General features: G+C 37.2%; 1 protein-coding gene across 3 annotated transcripts; it reads right to left on the bottom strand.

Moving 5' to 3' along the window:
- Window positions 1-1212: 1212 nt before the first annotated feature.
- klhl22 (kelch-like family member 22) lies at window positions 1213-25584 on the bottom strand. 3 transcript variants are annotated; one of them, XM_079896200.1, is made up of 7 exons: window positions 25365-25584; window positions 24500-24772; window positions 22575-23052; window positions 17852-18261; window positions 10397-10589; window positions 8856-9089; window positions 1213-4120 (listed from the first exon to the last, which is right to left on the bottom strand). In XM_079896200.1, the coding sequence occupies exons 2-7, from the start codon at window positions 24706-24708 to the stop codon at window positions 3779-3781; spliced, it is 1866 nt and encodes a 621-aa protein (XP_079752326.1). In that variant the 5' UTR covers window positions 24709-24772; window positions 25365-25584; the 3' UTR covers window positions 1213-3778. The 3 variants fall into 3 exon arrangements, with proteins under 3 accessions (XP_079752326.1, XP_079752327.1, XP_079752328.1); XM_079896201.1 differs by having other exon boundaries at window positions 24500-24769; XM_079896202.1 differs by having other exon boundaries at window positions 22575-23269; window positions 25365-25560.
- Between the last annotated feature and the right edge of the window lie 1265 nt (window positions 25585-26849).

Genomic DNA, 26849 nt, shown 5'->3' with positions numbered 1-26849 from the left:
ATCATTTATTTCGGTGATACAAAGCTGAATTTTCAGGATCATTACTCCAGTCTTCAGTGTCACATGTGACATCCAGTCAATCACATGATCCTTTAGAAATCATTCTAATGTTCTGATTTATTATGAGTGTTGGAAACAGTTCTGCTGCCTAATATATTTGATGAATAAAAGGTTAAAAAGAACTGCATTTATTCAAAATAATTTTTTTTTTAATATAAATCTTCTTTATTATCACTTTTTATCAATTTAACACGTCCTTGCTGAATAAAATTATTGATTTATTTAAAAAAAAATAAAGAAAAAAATTACTGACCCCAAATTACTGACCAGTAGTGTATATTGTTGTTATAAAAGATTTCTATCTTGAAAACATTTGCTTCTTTTTTTTTCTTTTCTTTTTTCTTTTTCTTTTTTTTATTCATCAAAGTATCCTAAAAAAGTATCACAGGTTATGAAAAAATATTACGCAGCAGCAGAACTGTTTCCAACTTTGATAATGAATCATCATATTAGAATGATTTCTAAAGGATCATGTGATTGACTGGATGTCACATGTGACACTGAAGACTGGAGTAATGATCCTGAAAAATCAGCTTTGCATCACCGAAATAAATGATAATTTAAAGTATAATAAATTGAAAACCAATTATTTTAAATTGTAATAATATATCACAATATTACATTTTTTTCTGTATTTTTGATCAAATAAATGCAGGCTTGATGAGCAGAAGAGACTTCTTTCAAAAACATTAAAAATAGTAATGTGTCCAAACTTTTGGCCTGTACTGTATGTCATTCAAACCTGACTGTTATGTGCTGGAAATACATGATACTCCCAATGAGATTGTTGTCAGAGAGAGGAGAAATCACCCAACAGGACGCTGAAAGGGTTTTTATGTGTAAGTGAAGTGAGCGCATGAGAGGAGTGTGCAAGACAGACAGAGAGCATAAAAATTCAAGGTGTAAAAAACCCGTAAACCCCATTTAAGTGAGGCTCTAAAAGAGCTCCTCTGGGTAACTTTAAAAAGAGAAGCATGTGCTAATGCAGTGGAGGCCGTTAAAAGCCCACCGTATGCTCCTGCGTCTGTCAATCAATCAATTTCACATCAATGATAGAAAATATCTCCTGTCCCCATCTCAGCTGCTTTAAACATCGTCACATTTATTAATCCGGCCCTGAGTGAAACTTTTAAAGCCATCCAAAATACTACAGTATCCTTTGCTCTTTATTGTCAATTCATGAACATTGCAAGCTGGTCATAATGCAGTTAAAACGTGAAATGCATTTCCAAAATATTAGAAGAAATACAATTAGTCTTAGTAATTGCGGCAATCCCAATACCCATTTTCACAATAAAGTTTTGAACCATGAAGGTAGAGTGAATGTATATTTATATCATTTTTAGTCATATATAAGGGATATTTGGTGCAAAAAAATAAAATATTCCACAAATCATTTATTAAAAATAAGAAAATCACAGATTTTCAGAAAAATTTAAAGTCGACGGTTTAGAGAGGCAATGAGTCTGATATATTGAAGATAGAAAATAAATAAAACAAAAGGCAAACAGTAAGAAGCAGTGTGTTTTATATCAGTGCATAATATTAGAAGGAATTCTGAACAGAACAGAATCGCTTTTTACATTGCAAAAGACACCAGAGGAACACTTGAGGAACAGTTAAACCACCCATAACCCCAACCTAACTTTTACAGTTTCTATTGATTTCTCTTTGGAGTGACCCAACAGTAATTCAGCATTCATTAGGGAAGAAGTCGGCAACCTTTCTGACATGAAGGGCAAATTTAAATTGATATTAGAAACCACTATGGCAGATTTCCTTCTCCATTTGTATATACACAACCATTCATAAGTTTAGAAGTATCTTCTGCTCACCAAGGGCAACACTGAGAAATAACATTTTAATTCAAAATAATTGTTTTCTACATTTTAAACTGTACTTTATTCCTGTGAATTTTCAGCATCATTACTCCAGTCTTCAGTGTCACATGATCCTTCAGAAATCATTCTAATATGATGATTTGGGCTTGAGCTTGTTGCTCATAATGTTGCCTTTGTGGCTTTTAACTCTTTCCCCGCCACTGACGGAACTTTCCGGCTTTCCGTGTTTTCGCTGTTGTACGGTAGGGGGCGCTATTACGCATCTTATGAAAGAGTACTGAATCTCCGGATCAAAACACAGGTGAAGAAGCAGCAGAAATAAGCGATAGCATATGTAATCATATGCATATGTAAAATAATGCAATCATCAACATTAAATAGCATATAAATCAAAACTGCTTAATGTTACTGAATGAAATGTCGACCCAGGACGAGCTTTAGGACTGTGAAGCTTTAAGGGTATTGATGAACTCGATCTACTGCATCTGTGTTTTGATCATCGATCTGAATCCCATCTGGATGTAGTCTGTGACAAAAATGTTATTTTCTCAGCTTTTTGTTCAGATTGTTGCTTTTTTATGAAACTTACCCACATTTAAGTGTTGATAAGATTTTTTTTTGGTTTGTTTAAAAGCAATGGGTCTGTTACTACTTTGTTTATATATTGCATGTTCAGATATTCATACTACAATATATTCTGGGGGCCATGAAAATGTTGTGAAAATGGTCTAAAACGCTGGTGGTGGCAGGCAACTTTTTTTAAAAGCTGGTGGTGAAAGAGTTACACATGTTTTGTGAAATAGAGATGGCCTCTTACATTCTTATCCTAACATAAACAACAAGTTAAATTTACAATCATATAATATTCCTCACTGTCCATTTTCACTCTTGTGCCAGTAGCTGTTTCCATCCAAAGTTGTGAATTTAACTCATGCACAGAATTGGAATATCGCATAAAACATTTGTGAATAAAGCAGCGTTTCCATCCAGTGAGAAGAGAAGATAATCGTCACTTCCTAATAAACTGGAGCTAAATATCACTAAGTAGGAGAAGCCACTGTATATAATCATTTTCGTATATAATAAATGACTGCAACAGACGAAATGCAATAAACGTGTTATCTATATTGCTTTCGGAGGAAGATGCTGCTGTTTGGGAACACAATTCTGGAAGATATTTATACCGAACCACTTTGACGACAGGCATTTCAGAGCAACCAAAGCGGTATGTAACAATGTTTTCTTATCGGATACAATTTTTTCCAGACTCATCTTGGAATTTCCATCCAGCAGTTTTTAATGCGATATCCCAAAATGCGGATGAAAATAGAGGGATGGAAACATAGCCAATGTTTACTCCTTCAATGGTAGTTTGCGTGCGTAAGGTTGCCGACCCTTGCACTAGAACATTCATTTCCTTTAATCTTAATCGTATTGCACTTAATTCAAATCTATTAATAAAAAAGGCATTGGACTACACATCAGTAAAATAAAGGCACCATCATTATAAACCAAATCAAATCATCTGTATTTGTAAAGTGCACGTACATTGTTAGCATCCCCAACAGTTTCCCACAGTTCTGGACATAAAACAGAAAGAAAAACAACCTAAAAGAGTCAGTAAAATGAACCCACAAACAGGAAAGACTTGGATTCGGAGATGATCTAACCCAGAAACTATCTTGAGTTACTGGACAGGCAACAAACGTTGACTTCACCAATTCCACATTGATGGGTTACACACACTGTTCAATCTAAAAAATCTGATTATAACACCCCAAAAACTTGACTTGGTTTCGTACAACTTGTCAATTTAATAAAGCACACAGTTCCCTCACTTTGCAACTTCGCGGCCTACCTGAGCAGCGCTAATACCATCAGTCCTCGCTTGAGTTGTCCGAGTCGTCCCAGTCTACCTCTTCCCATGATGCTTTAGCCCTTTGCTCCCAGCTGCGTGCCTGGGCCATGGCTGCTTGTGGCAAAAGCAAGACACACGCTGAAATCCCGGATACACGGTCCTCGAGGGCTGTCCCGCTCTCCCATCGGTCCTCGTCTGCGTTATAAATGTGAACGTACTTCATCCGACTGCCTTTATCATGTGACCTTCCGCCCATGATGTAGATGCTCCCATCGAGGACGGCCATCCCTGGCTCTCCGTGACCAGCCGGCAGCGGGCTCACCACAGACCACACGTCTGCTGTTGGGTTGTAGCACGCCACCTGTACACACACAGACCAGACCTGTCAAGAGCCCCTTTCACACATACAGTCTTTACTGGTAAATCACCGCTAAGAGATCATGTCACAAACAGGACCTTTTCAAAAATACCCCAAAATTGGTTCTGGAAATTTGCCAGTAATATTACCAGTAATGTGCTCTGTGTGAACGCGGAATGAAGATTAACGTAGCTAAGATTACGTAAGATTATCACAGTAAAGATTACTGTGTAATTTTTAGCGGCATCTAGTGGTGAGGTTATGAATTGCACCCAACAGAAGTTACGGTGGCCGACAGGAGAAGATGTCGTCGTCTGAGACAGCAGAGAGCAGCCAGTTAAGCAATGAGGCTTCTTTACAAAGATTAATTAAGAAATTATGTTTACTTAATTATTCAGTTCAACAATGTTGTTGCTAATATTATTGTTACTTGTTCATCAACGGGCTCACCACAGACCACACGTTTGCTGTTGGGTTGTAGAACGCCACCTATACACACAGACCAGACCACAGTCTTTACTGGTAAATTACCGGTAAGAGACCAAGGGCATGATCGGGATGTGGTTGGTACTTTAAAAAAAGTATAATAAAATGAGACAATTAAAATGTGGCAGTAATAAATGTGTTGTAGGTAGCTATAGGCTACTTAAATTTTATTCGTAAGAAAAAAAAATTAAGATGTTCTTAAAAAAAATATTTAAGAACTTAAGAATTTTTCAAGAATTGCACTTAAGATAAATTCTAAGAAGTTCTTAAGAATGTTCCTAGAAATTTTCTTAACTTCTTTTTTTAAGAAGACTTTCGTGAATCCGGCCCCAGATTTAATAACTGGCTCCAGCGCAAACCCTCTTTTGCCGTTAAAAAAGTCAAGTCAAGTCAAGTCAAGTTTATTTATATAGCGCTTTTCACAACATAGGTTGTATCAAAGCAGCTTCACAGTAATAAATTAAAACAATACATCAATGTTTGTTTCTAATGGAACGTCCATGTTTGGTAATGCTGATCAATAGTATCGTTGATTGATTAGTTAAATTAAATATCCAAATATCCCCAAATATCCCCAACTGAGCAAGCCAAAGGCAACAGTGGCAAGGAACCGAAAAACTCCATCAGGTGACCTAATGGAGAAAAAAAAAACCTTGGGAGAACCCGGGCTCAGTCGGGGGCCAGTTCTCCTCTGGCGTTTATGAACTAGAGACCGGATTTAACTGTAAGATTAAAAGTATTATATGAATGCCTGGCTGAAGAGATGCGTCTTTAATCTAGTTTTAAACTGGGAGAGCGAGTCTGAGCAACGAACAGTATCAGGAAGGCTATTCCAGAGTTTTGGAGCTAAATGTGAAAATGCTCTCCCTCCTTTGGTGGATCTGGATATCCTAGGTATGAGCAAAAGCCTCGAATTTAGTGATCTTAAAGAGCGTGATGGATTATAGGGCGATAGAAGATCCGTTAAATAGGCTGGAGCTAAGCCGTTTAGGGCTTTATAAGTCAGTAGCAATACCTTGTAATTAATACAGAACTTTATAGGTAACCAATGTAGTGATGATAAAATCTGTGTTATATGATCATATTTTCTTGATCTAGTAAGAACTCTAGCGGCTGCATTTTGGACTAACTGTAGCTTGTTTATTGAGGATGCAGGACAACCAGCTAATAAAGCATTACAGTAATCTAGTCTCGAGGTCATGAATGCATGAACTAACTTTTCTGCGTCAGAAACTGATAGCATATTACGTAGCTTAGCAATGTTTCTAAGGTGGAAAAAGGCTGTTTTTGTAACATATGAAATATGATTTTCAAAAGACAGGTTGCAGTCAAGTATAACACCCAGGTCTTTTACTGTAGAGGATAAAGTAACAGGACATCCTACTAAAGTTGAAGTTAAAGTTGTATTGTGAGAGGTTTTGTGGGTGGTTTTTTGAACCGATAAGTATTACCTCTGTCTTATCTGGATTTAATAAAAGAAAATTGCGCGTCATCCAATCTTTTATATCTTTAACACACTCTGTCAATTTGGATAATTTAGCGTTTTCATCTGGCCGTGATGAAATATAGATTTGAGTGTCATCAGCATAAGAATGGAAACTAATTCCATGTTTCCTTATAATATTTCCAAGTGGCATCATATATATTGAGAATAATAGAGGGCCTAACACAGATCCCTGCGGCACTCCATAGTTTACTGGAGTTATGATCGATTTTTCTCCATTTAAATAAACAAAATGGCAGCGGCCAGACAAATACGATCTAAACCAGCTCAACGCCTGTCCTTGAACACCAGTATAATTTTGTAGTCGATCTAAGAGTATTGTGTGATCTATAGTATCGAACGCAGCACTAAGATCAAGTAAAACTAGTATTGAGATACAGCCTTGGTCAGAAGCTAAAAGTAAATCATTTGTGATTTTAACGAGCGATTTTAACGAGTGATTTTAATCATTTGTGATTTTAACAAAAAACTACTGTCAGGATTTACTAAAGACACGCAGTGAAAAATTAGCGCTGAAACGACGTGAATGGGTTATTTTTGCGGCTGATCTTATTGCATATGCATTTGTAGGAGTTTCCCTTTCAGGCGCAAAATTCATGGGAGGAGAGTGTTTAAATGAATCACGCAAGGTGATTTACTATGGTTTGCGCTCGAAAGCTGAACCTTCCACTCACATCGGCACTGTTCTGGAATTGCGCTCTCACGCTAATCTGCCATGTTTAGTAAATCCCATGTGTGAACAGGACCTTTTCAAAAATACTGGTAAATTAGTTCTGGCAATTTACCAGAAAGAGAAGTTGTAATATTACCAGTAAATTACCGGTAATGTGCTCTGTGTGATCACAGAATGAAGATAACCGGTATGAGCACGCAGGAAGTCAGAACGGGCTGATGTAAGAAGTCTGCTTTGGGCCAGTCATGAAGTTCTTATGGAGATGACGTGATTACTTTGCGCTGTTTACAGTAAGCTTTTTAATAGTTGTTCTATTTAAAAATGAGCTAGATGATCATGTTTGACCGTTGTGCCGTGTCTCACAGCTTTTTAAACATGACCATGCCTTCTTTTCCATTCATCACCGTTGTGGCTCTGCACGTTGGATACTATGCGCGTCTCGTTTTTTTAAGAATAAAATCCATTGCTTGTTCAAAACAAATGATTCGGAGCACGTATCAAACTGCAAAAGTCACATGATTTCAGTTAACGAGGCTTCATTGTCATAACTGTTTGGAAATTTCAATGGTTCACCGCTAGAGGGCGATGATCTCTGTGAACCCATGAACCAGAGTCTATAAGTTTTTCACATTTGGATAATAAAAATGAAGAGTTTTAGTTAATATTCTCTTTATAGCCTGATTAAACCAAGCTCAGTCATAAATAATGACTTTATTCAACAATTTCTTCTCTTCCCTGTCATTCTCCTACGCTGTTGTAGGCACAGTATTCTGGTCGCTTCATAAACTTAAGGTTGAACCACTGTAGTCACATGGACTATTTTAACGATGTCTTTACTACCTTTCTGGGCCTTTCTGGTTGCAGTCTATAGAGGTTCAGAGAGCTCTCGGATTTCATCAAAAATATCTTCATTTGTGTTCCGAAGATGAATGAAGGTCTTACGGGTTTGGAACGACATGAGGGTGAGTAATTAATGACAGAATTTTCATGTTTAGGTGAACTTTCCCTTTAAGGGGTTAGAATAAAAATGTCCGCCTACTAGGGTTACAGGTACAGGAAATATATACAGTGCTATGCATAAGTTTAGACACCCATGCTAAAGTTGACTAAAAAGAGGAATAAAAAATCATCTTTTGGAAATTGAACTTAATGCCTTAATTAAAAAAATTAGGAAAAATCCAACCTTTAAGGACACCAATTTTCTTTGTGAATGAATAATGTATCGTAAATAAATAAATGTTCTTCCTTAAAATACAGGGTGCATAAGTTTGGACACCCCTATGTTAAATTCCCATAGAGGCAGGCAGATTTTTATTTTTAAGTATTTTTTTTAATTTTTTTTTTTAGGATACTATGCATCCTGATAAAGTTCCCTTGGCCTTTGGAATTAAAATATCCCCACATCATCACATAGCCTTCACCATACCTAGAGATTGGCATGGGGTACTTTAAATAAGATCATCTCTCAATGCAAATCAAACTAGCTATTAGGCTAACTGAAATAAAACCATTTTTTATTCCTCTTTTTAGTCAACTTTAGTATGGGTGTCTAAACTTATGCATAGCACTGTATATATATTTCAATGAAGGTCAATGAAGTGGTGTAAGGTCAACGAATGTCTAAGGTTAAAAATCTTTGTATTCTTGATTTCATTTGTTTTAGAAAATTAAGAAAAGTTTCTATTGAATGACTTCAATGTCATATGGTGTAGCATGTAAAAGTAATATCATATTATCCAAAAACGGTGAATACATTTAAGTGTACAAATCTTAATGTTATGTTTTTGAGTCGCACAACATTATATTTTTTAACCTGAACTAACCTTTGCTTTAATTGTCATAAATAGTCAAATTATCTTTCATTTTAAAAGACTTATTTACCTTGACACACACTGACTTTTGGAACAGCAATCACATCAAGAGGAAAGTCTATGATGCCTTATAACGGTTGGGGAGCTCGCTAGGTTTTGGAGTCTCGCTTTCTCTTTAATTTACATCAAACTGCAACTGCTGCCAAATCATGTAGTCATTGTAAACTGTGCAGAAGCAGAGCAGGTGTTTCAGAAGTTCAGTACCTTGAGGACGTCTCGTCTGTAACCGCAGCCGTCGTTGCTGCCTCCGATGACGTAAGCGCGGCCCTTGAGAGCTGCCATGCCGTGCCACGCGCGCTCCACCGGGCCCTCGGCACACACACTCCAGTGATTCCCGCTGGGATCGTAACAGTACGTCTCCTTTAGATAAGCCATTCCCCGCCGACCACACGCTATGTAGATCTTCCCATCAATCACTGCCCCGGTGTGGGCATAAACCTGCAGGCAGAGGCGCTGACAGTGTAAACATACGTCATCCACATTAAGCTGAAACTTCACAAACTCATCTCACATTCTTGTGGTAGTTGCAGTTTGCCGTGTACTATGTTTAGCAGCTTACACTCCCAGCAAATTTATCTGGAATAATTATGTTTCATAAGTCTCATATGATCATCAAGTCTCAAGAATTAGTAAAAACAGTAATATTGTGAAATATTATTACAACTGTTTTCTATTTGAATATATATTCAAATGTAATTTATTCCTGTGACGACTAAGCTGAATTTCTAGCAGGCATTATGCCAGTCTGCAGTGTCACATGATCCTTAAAGTGTCCCTATTATGCTTTTTTTCCGGATTTGACCTTTCATGCAGTGTGTATTATAGCTGTTTGTGAATGTAAAAGGTCTGCAAAGTTTTAAAGATCAAAGCGCAGGATGAATCAAAGAAGCGATTCTGAACTGAAATGAGTCGTGAGTAATTCCAGTCTTACTTTCTGCATGAACTTACGTAGGTTTGTAACACATTCGCATAATGCCAGGCTATGGTGTTCACTGGCTGCTCGTGAACAACATCTACGTTGATCCTCAGACACTAGTTGATTTGAAACCGTAAAACCGACTCCATCGTAACGGTTCGTATCACTGTGTATCAAGTGCTGAGGAAGATCCAGAGCTGAAACTGGTAATGGGCGTTTGGTTTACGAAACACGCTGTAAGCGTTCGACCAATCACAACAGACTGGAGCATCTGACCAATCAGAGCAGAGCAACTCTCGGAAAGGAGGGGTTTAGAGAGACTGAATCCTTTATCGAACTGTTTCAGACACTGTGAGAAAAGAGCTGATGCTGCAACGTATATTATGAGAAAATTAAAGTGTTTTTTGACCTTGGATGCATGTAAACCTATTGTGGAGACTCCAAAACAAACCTTTAAAATAGCATAATAGAGGCAATTTAATGTAATGGGTGTATTACAGCCTATTTATAATATGACTGTTTTTACTGTATTTTTGATCAAATGAATGCCTTTCCGAGCATAGAGACTTCTTTCAAAACAAAACAATTGTGTACAATGTTGTATCAATAGGAAAGTGATATTTGAAGTATCTGATTTGCATTTGTAAATGCCATGAATCAGCTGACTGCCAGCCTTGATCATGTGACCTGCCTAAATAATGCACTGCTCAATAATATGAGAGACTGTAATAGTAATATTTATAATGTTAGCATATCTACAGATAACTGACATAGTTCAATCAGCAACAATGGATGTAATTTTCGATTTAAAAGACTTTAAACAGTTCACCTCTCGTTTCAGCGGCGCCACATATTCCCAGGTGTTGGTTTGTGGGTTGTAGCGCTCCACACAGTCCAGTTCAGTGGTGTAGTCTCGTCCTCCGATGGCGTAGATATATTTATCAACCACACAGACGCAATGATCTGCATGCGGTTGCCGTAAAGGCTCGATGGTGCACCAGCTGTTGTGGCGGGGATCGTACCTTGATGAGAAGACAATGGAATGAATCAAATGCTGTTATTACACGGCTCTGTGGAATACTTGATTCTGATTGGTCAATCACACCGTAGAGCGCTGTGTTATTCCCAGATAACAACCGCTGACAAAACAAAACACAGGCTCATCCGGGTCACTGAAGTCAGCGGCGCTATACGCTCGCTAGGAACAGATTTTGGTGAGCTAATAAAATATTAAAACTCAGTCAAATCAATATTTTGTGTATAGATATTTAATTATGCCATCCAGAATTGTGGACTCGCTCTCTTGTGTCATACAAACGCAGGTCAATATTTCAAGTCTAATTATTCACTTATGTGGCAAGTGGCCGTGTAATAAGCGGGATAATGTACATCCAGCCGGTTGTTATCTCAGAATAAACCCCTTCAGGTGTATGTGTGTGTGTGTGTGTGTGTGTGTGTGTGTGTGTGTGTGTGTGTGTGTGTGATCTCAGAATAAACCCCTTCAGGTGTGTGTGTGTGTGTGTGTGTGTTATCTCAGAATAAACCCCTTCAGGCTGATCAAGTCCTCAAGTCTGGGGTTTATTCTGAGATAACAACCGGCTGGATGTACATTATCCCTTACTTACACGATAATAATTAGAAAAAATGATCAAAATTTGTTTCATATTATATTAATTATTTTTATATATTTTTCTGTCCTGTTTTTTTAGCTATGTATTATTGAAAAGACGTTTTTTCATGCTTCATTACTAGAATCATTTCATTTGAAGCATCACTTCAAATAATGTATTTTTCAGCTGTCTGTGCTCAATTAATACGGGACAAATGGAATAATAATTTGCACTGAGAATCTCTCAGTTTAAAACAAAAGACCTCATTGAAATGCTGCTCTGTCTCGATCTAGCTGACATCAGTCATTCAGTAGTTCATGAACGGACCATTGTTTATAACACAAGCAACAATATCTGTTCAGTCAACATTTCGCCATAACTATGTTCTAGTATATTTCTTTATTTAAAGTGTTGCTGTGATACGACATGAATTAAATAAATCTATACAGTTATAAACTATATAATTCAAAAGCACTGTAAATCTTATTACATTTTATCCATTTTTAAAAGTATTATCTATTATCTATTTAATTAATTATTAATTTTTACTGCCTGTATTAGCATTCAGTTTCTATTATAGTGTAAGATTAATAAAATCTACTGCTCTACTACAACTACCAAAAAAACTGAAATCTGCATGTGAATGATTAAAATATCCACAACATTTTAAGAAACATTCAGTTAAGGGGTTATTATTAAAATAGTAAATCTTTGAATATGATACTAAAGGGCATTCTGTGAGATACAATAAAATAAATGCAAAAAAATGCAAACCAAAAAAAGTATTTGGATACAAGAGCAAGTGTTGGAGAAAGTTACTTTTAAAAGAAATGTCACAAAATTTTGCCTTACTGCCTAAAAAGTAACTAATCGCATAACTATTTTATGAAAAGTGATGTGTTACGTTACTTTTGCATTACTTTTTCTCACCTGGGCTGGGCTTGCTTGTTTGGCTTTTAATAACAAAAAAAGTTCTACTTTTGTCAAATGTAAAGGCCCTTTCACACCAAAGGTGAATGAATAAGCCTCAGGCTGAAGGAGATGTAAGTTAACTCCTGTACAGTAGAGGGCGCCGCTCAAACAAACCTTTCAGCTGTAGTGTACTGCCATTCTGGATTGCAGAAGAAAGTTTAACACTCTTCAGCAATAAAAGCAAAAATGAAACACAAACGTGATGTTTAACTAAAGTCTTAACTACATTTTTGGATTACTGGACAATTGGTTTATTGAAGGTCAGCAGCAAACAAGATTGAAACACTTTTAATAAAGTGAGATTAAATACATAAAGTATATTTGTGTTATTTAACATTCAAATATTGCAGGTTTCATAATATTTGCAGATAGAGTTTGCATTTCACTGTCTATATTCATTTTGAGGAATAGCCTACTGTTTTTGTGCAAGTGAGATGAGTAAACGCCTGCTCACATGTAGTCTAGAACTACAATACCTATCATGTTCACACAGCGCACACACACAACGCCTCTGCACTTACTCAAGATTTCTCTCAACGTGAGGACAGGATGTGAGGATTGTGTTATGTTTCATCATGTTGTTGTCCATGTTCCTGTATTAACAAGTTCTCCTTGTTTGTTACCTTGGTTTCTAATTAATCCCTCCTGTTTCTTGTTTAGTCTCTGTGTATACAGTTGTGGTCAGAATTATTGACACCCCTGGTAAATATGATCAAAGATGCCTGTAAAAATAAATCTGCATTGTTTATCCTTTTGATCTTTCATTAAAAAAATGCGCAAAAATCTCAAAATTCTCATTCATATTTATATTTTTAACCAGAAATTGCTATGACTTCTTGTTTCACAGGGGTTTAAATATGAGGAAACACAAAGGTCGAATTCCCTTAATCATCCATCACAATGAATAAAACTAAAGAATTGTTGAGCTTCACAAAATAGAAAGATGATGTAAGAAAATAGCTAAAGCACTGAAAATTCCCATTTCCACCATCAGGACCATAATTAAGAAGTTCCAATCAACTAAAGATGTTACGAATCTGCCAGGAAGAGGACATGTGTCTGTTTCGTCTAATGGACGGTGAGGATGAGAGTTTGAGTGGACAAAGACTCTTCAAGGATCCCAGATAGAGAATGTAGAGATTAGTTGAGTCTTGGGGTCAGAAAGCCTAAACAAAAACCAAGCAACCCCTAAATCACAACATGTTGTTAGGGAGGGTTTCAAGAAAAATCCTCCTCGCTCCTCCAAAAACAAACTCCAGCATATTCCGTAGTCAGACATGACTGGAACTTCAAAAGGACTCAATTCTATGGTCAGATGAAACAAACAAAAAATAGCACCAGATGGGTTTGGTGCAAACAGGGATAAAAATGACCCCATGCCCACGGTTAAATACATCGCTGGATCTTTAATGTTATGGGCCTATTATTTTGCTGGAGCTCCTGGACATCTTGTTCAGATACATGGCATCATGGATTCTATCAGATACAAACGGATCAAAATCAAAACCCGACGGCCTCTGCTAGAAATCTTATAATGGGCCGTGGTTGGATCAGGACAACGATCTAAAATGAACATCAAAATTAACACAAAATGTGTCCCTGCCATGACTGTCCCAGTTCCCTAAACTGAACCCTGTAGAAAATGAGTGGCCTGAACTGAAGAGGAAAAGCGCCAACATGGATCTGGGAATCTGAAGGATCTGGAGAGATTCTGTATGCAGGAATGGTCTCTGATCTCCAAACTCATCAGGCATTATAGGAGAAGACTCAGATCTGTTATCTTGGCAAAAGGAGGTTGCAAAAAGTATTTAATAACAGGGTGCCAATAATTATGGCCAACGTCTTTTGGAGAAAACCATTTATTTAATAATGTGATTTCCCCCCCACTTTCAATTCTTTTGCTTCAATAAAAATGTTCGATTTTCGTGAATTTTTAAATGAAAGATCAAAAGGATAAACAATGCAGATTCTTTGATCATATTTACCAGGGGTGCCAATAATTCTGACCACAACTGTAAGTACTCCCTGTTTTGTTCATTCTCCGTGATTATTATTAGAAGTATCTCTTTTGACTTAATGCGTCATGCATATTATTAATACTACAATGTACATGACACAGGAGAGCTGTCAGTCAAAAAATGGGAAACAAACTAACTTGGGTTACTTATTTGAAAAGTATAACTCAGATATTTTGTTGTAAATTTAAAAGTAATGGTGTTACTTTACTAGTTATTTGAAAAACATAATTTGATTATGCTTTACTTGTAATCAGTGTTGGGTGTAATGCTTTATTTTTTTTTATGTTTAAATTAGGGCTGTCAAACGATTAATCGCATCCAAAATAAAAGTTTGTGTTTACATAATATATGTGTGTGTATGGAGTATAATTATTTTCTATATATAAATACACACACATGCATATATATTTAAGAAAAATGTGTTATTTATATATAAAATATTTATATATAATATAAATTATATATAATATAAATATATATACACAGTATATACATGCAAATATTTCTTAAATATATACATGCATGTGTGTGTATTTATATATAGAAAATAATTATACACCGTACACACACATATATTATGTAAAAACAAACTTTTATTTTGGATGCGATTAATCGCGATTAATCGTTTGACAGCCCTAGTTTAAATTTAAATTTTTTATTGAATATTTATTTTATTTCAGCTTTATTTAAATTAACAAACACAGTTTTAATAGTTTTGTTTAACAATATCAACACCGATCAGGAGCTCTGCATAACACTGTGAAGAACCTTGAGAAAGCAAATTCGAATTTTGTCAAAATGCAAGATAGTAATGAGGAAATATTTAGTGGTAAGATGAGACAATAAGTACTATACCAGTTCTGTCAGCAGTTTTCTAAAACCACAATCAAAGGCACTTCCTTAAAGAAAATCTCTTCTTGTTCTCTGTTTTACTTCCTTCAATTACTTCTGCACTTTCCTTTTGGAACTGGTCTCTGCAATATTGTGATTATTTTTGGCTCTGGTATGAGAAATTGTTTGTGCATTTGTAAGTTGCTTTGATAAAGTGCCTATATAGTTTCATTTATCATATGCAAACCAGAAGTCCATTTTTTTGTAAAGTTTCTAGAATGTTTCTAACCTTTAGCCCCTCATGTGCAAGCAGAAATAACTGATGATGTGCAAGTTTATAATTGTCAGTTTCTTTATGCTAAGTTCACTGGATTCTTAAGTTATTAGACTTCATTTGAGAATCTTGGAACTGATTTCAAACCATGAGTGGCCAATTATACTGATCTGAGATTTGGATATACAAGTCCAATAATCCAATCCACACTTATTGGATTATATTGGCCTCTGACTTGGATATAATACAAATCCAATAATCCCAAACACAAAACCATATGGGAGTAGCTAAAGCTCAAAGTGAATGACCTGCAATGTACAAGTCAAACGCCTGATCTCTGAATAATGTCAAGCCAATCTGACTGTAAAGGCCGTGACACACCAAACCAACAACAAGGAACTAGCGGTTGACGAAAGCGGACTGTGTTGTCACCTTGCTAAGTGTGTGTCTGGGTGAAAAAGCTGCGTTTGAACACCGCAAACAGCCAAAGGCCAACTAGCATGTGTGTTCTGCACCCGTGTGTAAGGAAATAACTGTCAATATCAGCTATTAATCGTCTATATTAGTCATTCAAAAAGTGAAACCAAAACTAGGACTGCCTATATAAACCGTTAACAAAGCAGCACTTGCTCACCATTTTGAATATGAATAATTTTGACCACTCTCTTAATTCCAGATTGCTCATGTCGTTGTGAAAATATTCACATATTGGAATGCACTGGTAAGATGACACAAAATTAGAACAGCCTTATGTCTGTGCTGTCTTGTTGCTCTCTTTCATTCTCGTGAACTTTTTTGCTAAACTGAACAGCCAATCAGAGCTGAGGGTGCGACGGACGCCGATTCAACATGCTCAATCGGCCATAAAGTCCCAGATCGGGTCCGATAGATGTACAACGACGGCCAGACATTGGCTTGGTGTGTCAGGGTCCATTCGGATGGGATTAGTTTTACAAGATGTAGTAATGTATTTTTACCACAGGATGTCTGTAATAATAATGGCCAATTATTAAAGTAAATAAGTAAAATAAATAAAGGTAACTCAATTTACGCACCGCTGTCACCTTCCCGTCGTCATGTTCATATTACATTGCTTCCTGATATCATGTGCGCAAACACATATAACCTATATTTATATAGGCCTATATAAAACAGTTAGGTCCGGTCGAATGATGTATTAAAGGGATATTTCACCTCTGGAAAGATGAATGTGTATTTAAATTGGGTCATTTATGTAGTAGAAATGTGAAATTATTTTTGAAGTTGGTGCCTTCTAGACTGAGAAAAGCCAGAAAATGTATTTTTGGCTCATGTGGATGAAAGACAACAACTCCCAGAATGCACTTGCTTTGCTGCCCTACGAGGACACGCCCAAGCCACGCCTACCGGTTACAGAGGGCAGTATCGGAAGAAATGATACAGCTAGGCTACTAGTCGACTCGAAACTGAAAAGATGGCGTTTTATGGTGAGATCCCCCTATGGGCGGGTTGAAGACATGTGGAACGAGCTCCTCCTACTGGCTGGAGTCTCTCGCCTCTGGACAGAAAAGCCTCTGATGAGCTAAATGACGATTTTTTGCGTCATCTGAGGTTTTTTTCCAGACACACAATACAGAAATCTCTCGTCTCAGGGGGACATGAGGGAGGGAAGCACGGTCATTAGAAAATACTACTGGGTTTCTACTGATACAAAGCTTAATGCTAATCGGTGAAGTATCCCTTTAATTAACTTCAGATTGGATTATGTTGGTAATAGGCACTTATCTAACGCTAAAAGAAGCTTTGTGCCTCTAACAAGTGCTTTCGATCTTCTTTCTGACCTGAATGGTATGTGGGAAACACTTGAGTTTTGCCACAGACTCGTCCCAGCGTCTAGAACGCAACTGAATGCTTCTTCCATAGTACATCCATACTTGAAAAACCGCGGAAAACTACTTTAAAACAGGAAATGGTGGAATATTTACGTACATATTTACAGCGGGTGTATTCGTGTTAAATTAGTGTTATCTGAGGTCATTTTTCCAGACCTTTTTCCAGAAGGCACATTCTGACATTGTCCATGATGATTACTGAGATGGCACATTCGGACGGCACTAAAATCACAGAGAAGCTCTGGTGATTATTACTTCACCACATCTCTCCATGTTAAACTAATCCCATCCGAATAGGCCTTAAGAATGGATCAAAGTCACTCCCGGACAGACTACAATCAGAGGGCATTCATTCATGCCCCCAACAAAGATGTCATTGCTGGAAAAGGTGGCTCTGGTCAAGTCAAGTCAAGTCACCTTCATTTATACAGCGTTTTTAACAATATAGATTGTTTCAAAGCAGCTTTACAGTGATAATAGGAAATGAATGTAACAGAGATTGTTTTGGCTTTACAGCAGCTCTAGAATAAAGTTATTGTCCAGCTAAAGTTAGTTTTGATTGATTCACTTCCGATGTTGACAGCATAATCCTGACTGTTTTAACCACACTAAATACAAGCACTGTTCTTTTAACAACTGTTCTAGATGCATAGGTGCATTTCACCATCTAAAAAAAAAGAAAATCGACCGTAACGCAGCGCCACTTACCGCCAGCATCGAGATTCAGCGCGGAAGCCGCTGGTGTTCTTGTCTCCGCCAACCAAGTACACAAAGTTATTGAGCACCGCGATGCCCATGTTGGACATGCGAGGAGCGCGTTCAGCACCCAGACTCCGCCACTCGCCCCAGGAGGGGTGGAACACCTGGAACCGCTCTTCATTGTCCACCAGTGCGCTAGACGAATACATGCCACCAAATCCCAGAATGCACTGGGAGCTGCAGCGAGGCTGAGTGAGTGGGGTTTGCATGACCGGCTGCCACAGCTCCTGACTGTGGTAACGTAGAGCGGCGGCCACAGAGTCTCGTAGCGGACACTGTTTTAACCGGCTGTGCAAGCGCTGCAACACATGCTTCTCCATCAGACAGAACCGCACCGCTTCCAACATCCGCAATGGATCCTAAAGGAAGAGTTCATTTGATTTAGATATCGCCAGTGTAAACTTGAGTACAAGTACAGATACCATATTAAAATCTTACTCTAGTAAAAGTACAGGCCTGAGTATTAATTTTCAGTTTTACTTGAGTATAAAAGTACAAAAGCACTTGATTTTTAATGTACTTAAGTGTTAAAAGTGATAAGTACTGATTGATATATTTACCATATATTTATTTTAGTCAGACTAGTCAGTAGTCAACAGTAATAAGAAAGATTAGTCAAGTCAAGTATATTTGTATAGCGCTTTTCACAATACAGATTGTATCAAAGCAGCTTCACAACAAGGTTTGTTTCTAGTGGAAAAAACGTCCACGTTTGGTAAGGCTGATCAATAGTATTATTGATTGATTAAATTAAATTAAATATCCCCAACTGAGCAAGCCAAAGGCAACAGTGGCAAGGAACCGGAAAACTCCATCAAGTGACCTAATGGTGACCTAAAACTCCATCAAGTGACCTAATGGTGACCTAAAACTCCATCAAGTGACCTAATGGTGACCTAAAACTCCATCAAGTGACCTAATGGTGACCTAAAACTCCATCAGGTGACCTAATGGAGAAAAAACAAAACCTTGGGAGAACCCAGGCTCAGTCGGGATTAGTGCATGCAATTGTATTTGAAAATCTGTGTAAATGTGCGATATCATGTTTTAATCATGGTAACGATTTTTGCCTCTCTCGGTTAATTAAAAATAATCGTTGTGATATTTGCACATATTTGGTAACAAGCCTCCACTATCTTTCCAGCTTGGGGTTGAGAATCTTCCCTCCTGTTACCCTCAAATTTACCAAAAATGTTTCTCCTCTGGGGTCAATTGGTAATTGCCAGCAATTTAAACTGCCAGAATATGATTTTTTTTTTAAACAAAACTTTATGTTTCTTTGTTGACTACTTAAATAGCCCTTTAAATAAAACACTAGTGGTTCTTGCAATCCTACAGGTATGGGTATGTTAGGTTAGGGCCCTAAAGCAGAGGGACGTTTTTGTTGTTGTTGTGAAGATTATAAAACTGCATGTTATAATGACCTCAATATGATACAAAAAACCCATAAACAAATGTGTGTACAATTTTGCATATTTCTTATATGTTTATACAGCTAAATTAGTCTGGGTTCAAACTGACCCTCTAAAGAGCACTGATGCTACAAAATGTGTACAGGACATAGAAAACATATCATCATGTTAATTTTGTGTTTACCCAGTTGTGCCCATTAAATTAGGAAAAGTCATTAAATATGAAGCAAAAAAATTATGTCATGTATTTTGAGACGTTAAACATTGAATGGGGTCGTGATTAATAATTGTGATTAACAGTTTAACCATTATCATGCAGCTCTACGACAGATAAAATAAAAATACAATGCACAGATGTCACACTGTGCAAACATACTAGTTCATTTTCATTATCATTTGAAACTCCTTAGGCAGCAGGAAAGATGCATGGGCATTAATTTGCATTATTTTACCTACAATCACCTAAAAATACAGACAGTGACTCAGAAATGCTGACATGTCCACATTTATGCGTTTCAGCTTAAACAGCTCACTCTTTTACAGCAGATTTACTTCACAAATAACTGACAGTCGTGACCTAAATATGATTTCATTTAAAATAATCAATGCTAAAATTCATTAGTAAATGTTTGCATCATCAGTCACAAGCACATTCAAGCCCAGAGGGAGATATACCTGTTCTTGGCTCATTTTGACCGGATCATTGAATCATTGTTGACTCAAAAACAGCTGTGGATCAGTCAGATTTGCGAATGAATCGTTCAGTGTTATTTGTGAACCAATTCAGCCGGTTCATTGGAATGAATCAACTCGTTCACGAATCGGACATCGCTCTTGCGTCTCAGAGGGGGTGACGATTTCTTCACTTAGAAATAACGAGAAATTATATGTTTTTATGGAATGTAGTGGAGTAAAAGATATTATGCTTTGTAGTGAAGTAAAAGTTTCCCAAAATAAAAATACTATGATAAAGTACAGATACTTGTACTTTATGTACAGTGCTATGCATAAGTTTAGACACCTATGCTAAAGTTGACTAAAAAGAGGAATAAAAAATCATCTTTTGGAAATTGAACTTAATGCCTTAATTTAAAAAATTAGGAAAAATCCAACCTTTAAGGACACCAATTTTCTTTGTGAATGAATAATGTATCGTAAATAAATAAATGTTCTTCCTTAAAATACAGGGTGCATAAGTTTGGACACCCCTATGTTAAATTCCCATAGAGGCAGGCAGATTTTTATTTTTAAGTATTTTTTTTTTTTTTTTTTTTTAGGATACTATGCATCCTGATAAAGTTCCCTTGGCCTTTGGAATTAAAATAGCCCCACATCATCACATAGCCTTCACCATACCTAGAGATTGGCATGGAGTACTTTCCATAAGATCATCTCTCAATGCAAATCAAACTAGCTATTAGGCTAACTGAAATAAAACCATGCCAATCTCTAGGTATGGTGAAGGCTATGTGATGATGTGGGGCTATTTTAATTCCAAAGGCCAAGGGAACTTTATCAGGATGCATAGTATCCTAAAAAATTTTTTTTTTTAAAAACTTAAAAATAAAAATCTGCCTGCCTCTATGGGAATTTAACATAGGGGTGTCCAAACTTATGCACCCTGTATTTTAAGGAAGAACATTTATTTATTTACGATACATTATTCATTCACAAAGAAAATTGGTGTCCTTAAAGGTTGGATTTTTCCTAATTTTTTTAATTAAGGCATTAAGTTCAATTTCCAAAAGATGATTTTTTATTCCTCTTTTTAGTCAACTTTAGTATGGGTGTCTAAACTTATGCATAGCACTGTACTTAGAAATACTTTGTTACCAGGGCTTGACATAAACTTTTTTGCTCAGCATCCGCTGTGTCTAGTGGTTTTCCAAAGTCACTCGCCACTCAGCATTTTCACTGGCCACAATTTTGACATTGACACCATGGGGAAAAACTGCCATATAGATATTTTTAATATTATCTCATAATTTGGCAGCAGGAATATTAGGCTGCTGTCACTTTAAGACCTGACGCACGGATCCATTATACTGTCACACATGCGTTTTCTTTCTCAACTGTTTACGTTCATAACTGACTCTGTTTACGCCAATACTTGCCAAGACCGGCATTGTGACATTATTTTGTGTATATTTGACTGTTTAAGTAGCCTGACGTCGTCATACTCAGATTCTAGTCAGAATGTGAGTCTGATACTGCTCCATTGGGCTGTGATTATGGGGCGTGTTTCAACCGAACCAGGAAAGAAAATGCCTCTGCACTCAATTGGATAGACCTACAACCAATCAGAGACATGGCATAAGTGACTTATGTTCTTCATTCATGTTTCCGATCGACAAATGCCTTGATCGCGGTTCTCTGTTCCTCTTTTAAATTGAATGCGCTGTCGATATATTCTATAACAGACGCGATGGCGGCATCTACACATCTCAATTCTCCAGCGGCAGCCATCTTTGTAAACGAATTCAACCCAAGCGCTCTTTGGTGATGTGGATGATTACGTTACTGTTGATCATCTGTCCATCATCGTATAAAGCCCGCCCTGACAATTTGATTGGTCCGAACAGCTCTGGTTCGAGCATAGTTGCTCCACAACAGATCAAGTCCAGACCGAACTTCCCGACCTCAAATGTTGTGGGCGGGGCTAAGTTCGGCTGGCATCCAGGCTACTGTTTAAGCGCAATAAGCAGCAAAAAGAACTCAATTTAGTGCTGAGAGGCGGCTTTATGTGCGCAAACTTTGGGTGTGAGCACAAAATCAGCGGGAATGAGTAAAATGATGCATAATACTCGCAATCCCACGCCGAAATTCAAGCCCTGTTACAATATTCAATATTCTAACAATATTTATCCAGAGCAAATGAAAGGAGTGAGTGAGGAGAGGCGGGTTTGTGTGTCACTCGCTGTCAGAGAGATGAGAGAGAGAGACGCTGGTCTCGTATCTATTCTGCAGAAAATGAGTATTGGAAGCGTTACAGATATTTCAGTATTGATATTTATTGAAAAATCTATATTTTTGACAACACTACATTGCACTTAGTTTATTATTTCAGATGCCTTTTTAAAAGACTACAATTGAAAAATGTATATATATAAAATTAATTCAATCCGCCAAAAGGGTCTAGTAGGAGTGACTGCGTTTCACGCCACTGCTGAAATACACACGCATTATTTTGGCGGGTGTTAATGTGAAGCCTTGATTGTTACCGTCCACTAGTGGATATCACTAGCCTATCTGTTTCTCACCTGTAAGCACACCTCATCCTTCTCCACCTGTTCAGGGGTGTAATGGTAGTGCAGGGCTGCTTCAAACACCTCGTTCTCTGAGCTCACCTCCAGCTCGTTGCTGGAAAGGACGCTCAAGATCTTTTCCGCAGGAAGCTTCCGATACACGGGCGTACGCGAGAAAGTCTGGATGTTCTTGAGCAGATATGAGCGGATTTTCTCCCCGAGCTGGTTCAGCCCGTATATGTCGGCGAGCTTTTCCACCTCCAGGATGTTGTCATCATCCAGCCAGGAGAACAAGAAGTCGCAGCAGAAGCCGATCACATCTTGCACCTGCAGAAGAGTGGCGGCACACAGCACTTCTTGAACCGAGTCCAGGTCCAGTTCCAGCTCTGAGGTGTAGATGAAGTCCAGCAGTTTCATCATCGCTGTGTATGTGACTCCATGAACCGGGATCTCAGTTTGCTGCATCTCCCGCAAACCGCCAGCAAACATGCCCCTAAAAAAACACAGAGAGGAATGAAGCACTGTACAGGGAAACAATAACCATGTAGCTCAATCTTTTGAAAATCACGCATGCTATACGGAGCCATAGCCGTGTGGGCAAGTGCTCCGACATGATGCACTCCGGGCGACCCGAGTTCGAATCCCAGCTCAAGGTCCAATTTCTTTCTCTCCTCTCCCATGATTTCCTGTGTGTCCTCCTACTGTCCTATCTAAATAAAGGCGAAAAAGCCCAAAAATATAACTTAAAAATAAAAATAAATAAAAAATTATACAAAATAATCATAGGTAATAAACCATTAATAGTACTAACTTAATTTATTCAAAATGTGTTTCATACATTTGACTTAAAGCTACACTGTGTAATTTTTTAAGTTGATTCTTTGCAAAAAACACTTTGTTCTTTCAAAATGATATGTGCTTATTAATGTGTAATTACTTCTACCAACTAATCAAGTATTCTCGTAAGCGTAGAATCTGCCAATTAGAATACATACGAGCGAGTCACTCGAATGGCGGCAGCCATGTTGCGCCTCCATCTTGAAAATACATTAGCCAAAGAGGGACATACCTGGAAATTCAAGCTTCGCCTTTCACGCTTTTACACTCAGTGGCACCGTGACGAATGCGAGGGGGAGATTACTCGCGACTGCCGGCAGATTTGAAATAATACGGCCACCGTAGGAGTTAAAACGCCCTCGGAATGGGAGGGGCTAGAAAGTGATATTCAGTTGGTAGTCATAAACAATTTCACCGCTAGATGGGAGAAAATCCTACACAGTGTAGCTTTAAATACATCTCTTCTATAATAACATCTGAATTCTATAATTCTTTTAATTTCTCATTTATCGTGGATATTTTTATGTGTCATTGACCCACATAAATATACATAAATGATGTCACATAAAGTGGCTGTTGATCGCTGACATGATTAGTAACTTAACTGATGTGCATTCTCAGCATCTATTGAGTAGTTTATGTGAGAGTGGTGTAATATGAAAAAGAAAATATTTACGATTATTAGGCATGTAGTATTATATAATCTCATATTAACTGAAAGACTTGGTATATTTGTTCTTCTAGAAAAGTATGTGTCACACTGCAAAACAGCTGAATATTAAATTAATATTAAATGAATAGGCCTATTAAAAAAGGTGAGGGGTTTGGACAATGATACTGAAACAATGCTTCTTCTTTTGGCCTTTCTATTCATCACAGAATCCTGAAAAAATAATATCTCACGGTTTTCGCAAAAAATATGAAGCAGCACAACTGTTTTCAACATTGATAATAATGAGAAATGTTTCATATTAGAATGATTTCTGAAGGATCATGTGACACTGAAGACTGGAGTAATGATGCTGAAAATTCAGCTTTGATCACAGGAATAAATGACATTTGCATAACCTTAAAAAATTCCGTAATTTTCAATTCATACATACCTGAAATAGTCACAGGAGGCCGCGAGGAGAATACGGTGGGCCTGGATGGGTTTTCCTTCCACCAAGAGCACCACATCGAACAGAATGCCCCCCTGTCGCAGCATCAGGAGCCCGTCTAACAGCCCCTGTGAATGGGCATTACTGCGGTATTTCTGCTTTGCACAGGGTTGAGCGGAGCGAGCCGTGGAGGAGACCAAATCATCAGCCATCTTGACACAAAAATGCAAACAAAGTGAACCTGCTCACATGTTTGTGTGCCGTTCCACACTGCTGCTAAATGAAAGAACAGGGAGAGAAATGAGTAAATACACGGAAAACTTGACCCTCATCCTGTGTGTGTCATCCATTGTTATTAATTACTATGGAATAGAAAGTAAATGCAATGCTACATCACACCACCATGTGAATAGGAAGAAGGCATACTCTCATTTACAGGAAACAAAGACCTGTCTGTCTCGCTGCACAACCACAGAGAAACAAGAAACAGGTCACAAACAATATTTTAATTAAAATGAGAATGCATAATTAAATAAATACAAAGCATCTTAAGTGGAATATTGGCTTTGTACTCAAAAAAAAAAAAAAAAAAAAAAAAGTGTCTTCATGGTTGACACCCTTTACTTTCACTTTAACACTTTTATTTTTAAAATGTTAACATCATTTAGCTGTGAAGAGTGGCCTGTGTTTATTCCTATTCGCTGCAAGTGCCACTAAACCCAACATTACGATAACAAAGATGATGTGGTCAAAGGCTGGATGTGGTTTATTCAGCTGACAGCAGTGTGTGGCCGTTATATAAACTTACAGTACAGCAAATGTTGAGTTTGTGTGAGATCTGCAACACTTCAGCTGTCGTTGCACTTACCGGAAATGATCGGATGTTTCAGAGAAGCCTGTTGATGTCGTATGACAGCAAAAACTCGATGATGATGATGATGATTATTATGACTATGATGAGGATGCTTCAGTTTGTTTGTTTGTTTTCTGATCGCCCAGCTGAGTTTCCCTGTGATGATGTCACAGCAGCACTTCCGGTACAGAGCAAAACAAATGACATCAGCAGTGGCTGTCAAATGAAAAGCACTGGACCCTTTTCACAGACTGTGGTCACGTGTTTTAACGCTCATCAGCATCATAAATACTGCAGTTTATGTGTGTGTGTGTGTGTGTGTGTGTGTGTGTGTGTGTGTGTGTGTTAACTACAATTTCAGTTGTAATTAGTTAAGCAAAAAGGAATCTCTTAAAAGGCTTGTCATTTCACAAATATTCAGTAAATAAAGTTCACAAATAAAGTTCAGCTTCCACACTGTAGTATTTGATCTGTACATGAACACTCTGCTGCTTGATGGTGTAAACTGGTATATTCATTTATTATCGTAATCATACATACGTTTATTGTGCTTTTACTTTTACTATGTTATGCACTTTGTTATTCTTCTACTTATTTACCAGCTAATGAAATGTATGTCTCTCACATTCACAGAAATAGCCTTACTCATATTACACATCAATCTATAATTAACCTATTGACTGTTTTGTACTCATGTGAGCAAACTAATTTTCTCATGTTTAGACACTTGTATATTGTAAACTGAAAGCCTTATTTTATTTATTTATTTTATTTTTTACTTATTTAAAATATTAATAAGAGGCCAGACAGGGCAGTAGATCATAAACAGTGCTTTCATCGCTCATGATCAGCAGAGGGCGCTAGTGCTGTTTATCTCAGAGCATCTCAGGACGAATGCGATGTTTTTCACCCTTATGTCTCATGATGATGTACACCTACTACACCACCATCAGCATGTTTAAACCTGACATAACTGATTTTTTAACTCACATTAAAACCGTGTGTTTGTGTGCATGGTATTCCCTATGTTATGGGGACAAAATATTAATACCAGTATTTTTTATTTATGTATTTTTTTGATCCCCATGTGAAAAACAGCTTTATAAATCATACGTTTTTTGAAAATGTAAAAATGCATAAAGTTTTCTGTGACGGGTAGGTTTAGGGTTAGGGGAGGGAATATACTATACAGTATAAAAATCATTATCTCTATGGAAAGTTCCGATAAACCATATAAACCCAACTTTACGTGTGTGTGTGTGTGATTAATATTAAACAAACAGACTGACAAGTGACAACATGTATGTATAATTTCTAGGTTTTATTGGATTATAAAACAACTAATCAAAATCTAAAACTATACCTTGCTGTTTAGATTTTCATTTCCACATTATATAGCCTAGCCTACATTTTAGTGAAATACTATACACATTATAAACAAAATATATATAACACATTATACTGTAACATTATAATGTTATACATACACGTGTATATAAA

Source organism: Squalius cephalus (assembly GCF_949319135.1).
Source record: "Squalius cephalus genome assembly, chromosome: 16".
Lineage (NCBI taxonomy): Eukaryota > Metazoa > Chordata > Actinopteri > Cypriniformes > Leuciscidae > Squalius > Squalius cephalus.
Note: the sequence above shows the minus strand (reverse complement) of the source record. Positions and strands in the feature narration are given on the sequence as shown.